The sequence below is a fragment of the Takifugu flavidus genome, chromosome 7, assembly GCF_003711565.1.
Source record: "Takifugu flavidus isolate HTHZ2018 chromosome 7, ASM371156v2, whole genome shotgun sequence".
Lineage (NCBI taxonomy): Eukaryota > Metazoa > Chordata > Actinopteri > Tetraodontiformes > Tetraodontidae > Takifugu > Takifugu flavidus.
This window is the reverse complement of record NC_079526.1, coordinates 8008824-8016099: the sequence shown is the minus strand read 5'-3', so window position 1 is coordinate 8016099 and position 7276 is coordinate 8008824. Positions and strand designations below refer to the sequence as shown.

Here is a 7276-nt window from a genome sequence, read left to right as displayed (position 1 = left end):
TATTTACATCTGCACCGGCACGGCGTGGGGGGTTCCGAAGGTCACCCACTGTGAGGGTGCAAAGGAGATCTTTTTGCTGAGCCACTCCACAGTAAACCCGCTCCTCTGAAGGCCACCTTGCCCAAGTCATTTACCATCTGCAGCCGCACGCCGGTCAGCAGGGGAAACGGCTGAGAGGCAGCGATGCAAGCAGCTATAATCTGTTCCCAAGCTACCCCTGTGTTTGTTTTGAAAAAGAAGAAAAATGAGAGAAGAACGGGGGAAAGGGAAAAAGGAAACAAATGAACCCATCTCTCTCCTATAGCGCCACTTCTTCGGCTCATTTATCAAAAGGGGGAGAAGAATTCTTTTTGATTGGCTGATTACCAGAGACATTCATCACTGGCCAACATGTCCCCCTCCGATTTGACACTGCCATTTTGGATCATTTGTTAAGGACGGCAACGAGGTCATTGTTGCCGTGGATTCTGTCTGACCTTTTCAATATTAGAAAATTAATTTTCAATTTGAAACAAATGTATTAAACCCTGTCACAGCCTGTAGACTACAGGTAAACAAATGCAATTAGGTGACGTTATTTTTTCAGTGATAGACACAGAACTCCTATAGCGCACGTTTTTATCACTTTCCACCTTCTTTACTCCACACTTAGAGGGCTTAATGAATTCATATAGCTCACAGCAGTGCATCTGTTAAAGATACAGGCCCGGTAGTTAGCTCTAAGGCTATTCTCTCCGCCTGTCTCCATCAGTGCTCTCCTCATTTCTGTCTTAACGCTATTCCTTCAGCACTGTCGGCATCCTCCTCTCCTCTATTCTCTTTCCCTTTTTCATAATTGCCTTTTACTTAATAGGCTCAGCCCCAGGAATACTAATGCACACTGAGATAAGCATCAGCTCTTTGCTCTGGTGTGTTTCCGAGTGCCATCTAGTGGAGATGCGGTGTCGTTGCATCCAAAACGCCTCACTGGGAAAAATGTCACTTTGTTGAACGGTGATTGCTGATTGACAAATCCTGTTTTCATGCTTTTTCTGTCACACGTTTTCATGCAGGCACTACTTTTACCTTACTTAAATCTCTCTTACACACACATACACACACACAGTGCACAGCTATCCCGGCTAGGAGACGAGGAAACATGCAACACAAATAATCAATGTCAGTTGATCCAAGGAAAACATCTGCACCTCTGCTCAGTTTCTCCCTAGTGTCATCACCATGGGCTTAAATAAATATAAAATATGTCAGTTTGTAGATTTACTGATGCAACCTCCCTGCTTGTCTTGGACCTGTGGCGTCATTAGCTGATGGGCCAGCATGCTAATGACTGATCTGAGCTCACCGTTTAGACATGACTGCATTTGGTCATTAGAACCTGCCAACAATCGTTTTCTGATTATTAACGCGCCTCGATTAGGCAAATGCTTGCCAACCCTGCAAATACCCGTAGCTCTCTGCTCAGCATGGTGGTGGAGCACTGCTTTACAAACTCTGCTCCCGTGTGCTGTTTGGTTGCTAACGCTGACTAATGGTGATAGGAGCAGTCAGCTCCCAGGTAATTTGGTGTTACGGCAAATTCAAACAGATGCAGCAGTAACCCAGAGCAATAACAGCGTCCAGAATCACAGCTCCAGCTACCACAGTTGAGCAGATCAGCTGCGGTGGATCTGCAGAGTGCTCTATCAAAGTGTGAAATCATCAAACCTGCCTCCCAGGCATTGGCAGTGTAGTACTCACACCACAAATGTACCACACAAGCTAAAGATACAATGCAAACCTTGAAAAAAACGCTGCTTCTTCAATGCTCGTCCCATGTTGCCAAACTTTACCTAAAATTACCGATGGCTGAAATCATGTCTCTGTGTGTGTGTGTGTGTGTGTGTGTGTGTGTGTGTGTGTGTGTTGTGTGTGTGTGTGTTTTCAGGTGCTCTCTGATGGGCTTTGACCTGAATCGGCACTGGCAGGATCCCTCTCCATGGGCTCACCCCACGTTGCATGCTGTCAAACAACTCATAATACAGATGAACCAGGACCCGGTCAGCGCACACACACACACACACACACACACACATTAATAGAGTGTGCAGTACGGTTCTCTGCCTTCCTGCTTGCTTCAGCGTGTTCCTCTGAAGCAGGTTCTGGCTGCATGCACCTGGGAATGTGGGTGGGACAGTCAGCACCTAGAATGTCAGCTGGGCTCTCCTGACCATTCAGAATTGTTACTGAGGCATTTTACTACGCTGTCAGTCTGGAGTTGCTGTAATTTTTACCTCTCTTGTTTCAGTCTTCAGGCAGAGGAATGTTACCCAGGCAGGCAAGGGATTTCTCTCTTTGTTCCTGATGTTAATTATAAGCACAGCAGCAGGTTGGCGGGATTATTGAAGGTCAGCGTGTGTCCTGGGAATACTCTGCCCTTTTGTACATTCCTCTAATCCTGATAAGAGAGGGAGCGGGCCGGGATGGGACGCAGGGCAGTCTAGAGATGGGATAAGGCGTGGAGCTGGCATCAGGCAGATTAACCTTTTCCCCTGATGCTGACACACTGATCGATAGACTCTGTCATGGCAGGGCGATCCACTCCTGGCTGTCATTCACACATAAACACGCGCGCGCGCACACACACACACACACACACACACACACACAGACTCATTCTGGGCAAACCGACACACATTCCAACACGTACCTACAGTGCTTCACTGTGCTCTGAAGTGTTCTTAATCACCTCCCATCACAGTCATTTTCGCTTGCATCTTGATTAACATTACTATATTACCCACTTATTGTCCACAAATATGAGCTCATGTATTGTGTGATATCCAATGAAGTCCAGTGTTTCCTAATCTGAACCTCTGAACAACACACATAGGTCTTTATGCTTCAACCTGCTGTGGATGAATTTCATTCTCTTCCGTTGTCCTCCTCTTATCCCTCTCTGGGCAGGAGCCCAGACCGTCCTCTCCCCAGCTACCTCCTCCAGCCCCTCCAGGAGAACACCAAAGTGTTTCAGGGCTACATGGGAAATGTAATCCATTCAGCGCGTGCTGGGTCTGCCTCAGGGTCTCCTCCCAACTGGACGTGCCTAAAAAAGCCTCCCCATGCAGACCCCGGGGGAGCATTCTAATCATGCCCTGGCCGCCCCAGTTGGCTCCTATAAACATGAATGTCTGAGCTCCTCACTTGTGTCTGTGATTCTGAGCCTGGCCGCCCTCCCGAGGAGACTCATTTCAGACATCCGTGTAGCTGATCTTATTGTTTCGGTCACTCCCCACGCTCCTCGCCACAGGTGAGGGTCAGGAGCTAGATTGACCAGTAAACTGACCCTTTGAACCCACTTGAGCTCCTCCAGTCGGCTGCTGATGCTGGTTGCTGGGATTTCAATGGTAAAGGTGTCGTCCTGAATGGATTCGTTGCACAGAGAAGTTTCTCTGTGGACCTCTGCAAACATAAATCCGCTTCGTTTGTCATTCACTATGACTTCTAATTTAGATATGCGCCAGGCAACATAATTCAAAGTCACATTGCCGCATGTTGCACAAAACCATTTAGCCTGAGATCCCATCCGTGATTTCTGTGACAGACCCCCTCATCAGTCCAAAGGGAGTGTTGATCATTGTGAATTCAGCGGTGCTGTGTTTGTGCAGAGAAAATCGCTTCCTTGTTCACTTTGGGACATTAAATTCCCAGACAAGTGCTGTTTAAATCAAAGCTTGAAGCGCGAGTAATCTAGTAGAGCCATCAGTCGGTATTTATGGCTGCAGACTTTTACGCGACACACGTTTGTGCATCACTTCAACGCAGCTGAGGACATCTGTATTCATCTGCGTTTGTGAAACTCAACAAATTATGCCTAAAATTTAAAAATAAGTAAACTGCTTCAGAGTTTCTCACAATGGAATTTCAACAGACTGATTAAGAGCCTTCTACTTCCTGGCTAACTGACCAGCGTCTGATGCAACACGATGGTGATATTTACATCTGCACCGGCACGGCGTGGGGGGTTCGGAAGGTCACCCACTGTGAGGGTGCAAAGGAGATCTTTTTGCTGACCCACTCCACAGTAAACCCGCTCCTCTGAAGGCCACCTTGCCCAAGTCATTTACCATCTGCAGCCGCACGCCGGTCAGCAGGGGAAACGGCTGAGAGGCAGCGATGCAAGCAGCTATAATCTGTTCCCAAGCTACCCCTGTGTTTGTTTTGAAAAAGAAAGAAAATGGAGAAGAACGGGGGGAAAGGGAAAAAGGAAACAAATGAACCCATCTCTCTCCTATAGCGCCACTTCTTCGGCTCATTTATCAAAAGGGGGAGAAGAATTCTTTTTGATTGGCTGATTACCAGAGACATTCATCACTGGCCAACATGTCCCCCTCCGATTTGACACTGCCATTTTGGATAATTTGTTAAGGACGGCAACGAGGTCATTGTTGCCGTGGATTCTGTCTGACCTTTTCAATATTAGAAAATTAATTTTCAATTTGAAACAAATGTATTAAACCCTGTCACAGCCTGTAGATGGATCTCACACCTTGAAATCCTCCCTCATGCCCTTCTTCACCTCCCACTGCACCATTTCTTCTTCTTCTGTTCCCTTTCCTTCGGTCGAATCTCTTTTGTGTGTGTGTGTGTGTGTGTGTGGTGTGTGTGTGTGTGTGTGTGTTGTTCCTCCTTCCACCCTCTCTTCCTGATGTGTATCGTCCTCTTGGTGTCAGCCAAGCATTTCTGATCCATTTTTGAGATTTACGGCCAATTTTACCCCATCATCTCTGCGTCATTTCGATCCCACCGCCAGCCTCCTCTTTATTCTCCTTATCCTTTCTCCCTTTGACGCAAATTTATCGACTTTTTACAGAAAATGCAGCCGAATCCATCCCATTTTGGTGATTTTATGCCTTCCTCCCCCAACTCCAGGACACAGGCTTTCACCTTATCTCAGCCCTTTTACGTAACAGTTCAAATTATGTTTTTCAATATTCAGCTCTTCATTCTCATCATTTCCTTCTACTCTCATTTGCTCCCCTCTTACAGGTCCGAGACGGCGTCCGTTCAGGTTGATTATGAGTCACCTCTGTGAGCATAAACAGAAAAATAAAAGCATCAATCTGAGCAGAGAAGAGACTGAGGGAGGGGGGAGGGAGGGGCAGAAGGGAAGACAGACGGAGGGAGACGTTTGTGTCGTTTACTCTCGTTCGTGAAGCAGGTTGCGCCATCTGCCATGTTCTGTCATTTCTACATCATTAGAGGGTCACTGGCCATGTGCCCCCGCAACCTGAAATAGCTTCTCCAGCTAATGAAATGTTGGACCTGGTGCTCCGCTGATATGACTCCCTCTCCCTCCATCCCTTCCGTGCGGGACCGTTTGACCAGGTGTGAATATTTAATGCTAACAGTGGTCCATAAGCTGACAAATCAAACGGCTCCCTTACCTGAGCAGTTACTGCCAAAGTGACCTTTAAACAGGCTGGAATGGGGGCAACCAAAGGCTTGGTGGAGCTAAAAACCACAGAACTTTTCTAACATGCAGCACCGAGGCGTGTTGCTCATGGATGGCTGTTGCAGAAGTTACTTAGGTCAACCAGGTGGATCACGCGCTTAGTGCGTATGACCTTTGACCTTAACACTGACTGCAGATTCTGCAGAGGGTGATTTTGATTCCGAGGCACTTCTGTCCAGTCTAGGAGCAGCAGGCTGGCTACACTGAGTTTGAGCCTAAGGCTGATGATGCAGGACGCAAGACAAGTGTAAAGAAAAGTTTAACCGAGACGGTAGGATCGTGAGATCGATAAGCAAAATTCCTTCTTCAGAATTCACGTTTAAAGCTGAAAGCTGTCCGCCATCGCTGGGATCTGACGGGCAGCGTTTAAATGTTGAGTCGCGTGTACGAACATCACAGGAAGTTCAACTTTCTTCCTGAACCAGCAGCTATTTCCTCCGAAGGTGCTCTGCTGATGCTGGGAGCTTTATTCAGGAGCTTGTAATCCTGCTTCAATCAGCTCTTTTTCCTTTTTCTGTAGAGATAAGCCGGCATTTACAGACCTCACAGAACCCCCCCACCCCCTGACACACACGCGCGCGTGTGCACACACACACACACACACACACATTCTAATTAATATGCGGCAGATAAATACTTGTCTGACAAAATTCATTCGTTTGACCTTCGAGGTTTTACAATAAACTGTCTGCAAGTTCATTGCAAGTTGAGAGTTCCCTGGAGTTTCTCTCTCTGAGGGGTTTAATTTGGACAGCCCCCCCCCCCTTCTGGTCCTCTCTGTCTGTGCCTCAAATTGTCTTCTGACTTTCACTTGCCAGCCTCTGTTTCTTAATTGCCCTTAATTGCTTAATTACAATTTCAAATGAACAATTCTGGAGGTCAGAGCGGGCTGTTAATTGACGCATCAATCACATGGCGGCGCCTTCACAAACGTCCCGCTTTGATTGACGGGGCATTAACTGAGCATTGCAGTACGCCTGGACATGACATTGTCGGGGGCTCCATGGCTGTTACTACGGTTACCGTGTTTATTTCTGCTGTCCTTCGCGTGGTGCTGTGAAGGGGAGCCTTCGGGGCCTATCCAGGACGGGAACGTCACAGATCAAGCCATGTTTTGATGATATAATCAGGATTTAGAAACTTATATAACTTCACTTTGTTGTTGCTAATTGTCCCAAACCCAGAGAGCTGAAGATAATCGAAGAATTTAGAGTTATTTTGGGTTGCAGATTTAATTGTTTTAGCCTTTAATGCCGCAGTTTGGGCCCAAATTAATTAGTTCTGCATTTAAGCCAACAAACAGATTCATGTACCCAGTTGACAGTTTTAATAATTGTTTCGATAGAACAGTGAAATTTAACAATTCATTAAACAACTTTCTGCCAGTATTTGTGGATTTGAGTTCTAAATGCCGCAGCCTGTCTGAGCATTGATGACATCATCTGCCATGAAAGTGATCAGTGACAGATGCAGGCGATGGTGGGGGAGCTGCAGATGGACCTTTGTCCTCAGCAGTTGTTCAGCTCCTCTCACTGGGTCATCCTGGAGACCCACCAGCCAATCACCCTCCAGATCATCCACCTCCACCTTCTCCTCGTCCTCCTGCTCGTTAGACCTGTTGGCTGCACCTGGACCTCGGCGGGGGCTCCTCATCCCTCATTCCTCCCTCTCACTCTCTCTATATTCTTCTGTCTCTGTCCCATCACATCCCACTGCTCCTCCCTGGGCAGCATTTAGCTCTTTTTTCCCCCCTCTTACTTTTTTGTGTTTTGATTTTCTCTGTTT

The 7276-nt window shown here is 47.1% G+C and overlaps 1 protein-coding gene across 1 annotated transcript in view; it reads left to right on the top strand.

The window, feature by feature from the left end:
- Positions 1 to 1922: 1922 nt before the first annotated feature.
- Positions 1923 to 7276, top strand: part of LOC130529199 (cytosolic carboxypeptidase 6-like) — a 17888-nt gene continuing 12534 nt past the window's right edge. Inside the window, exon 1 of the mRNA XM_057039194.1 lies at positions 1923 to 2036. Within this exon, the coding sequence (XP_056895174.1) occupies positions 1935 to 2036 (102 nt within the window). The 5' untranslated portion in view covers positions 1923 to 1934. The remainder of the gene's footprint in view (positions 2037 to 7276) is intronic.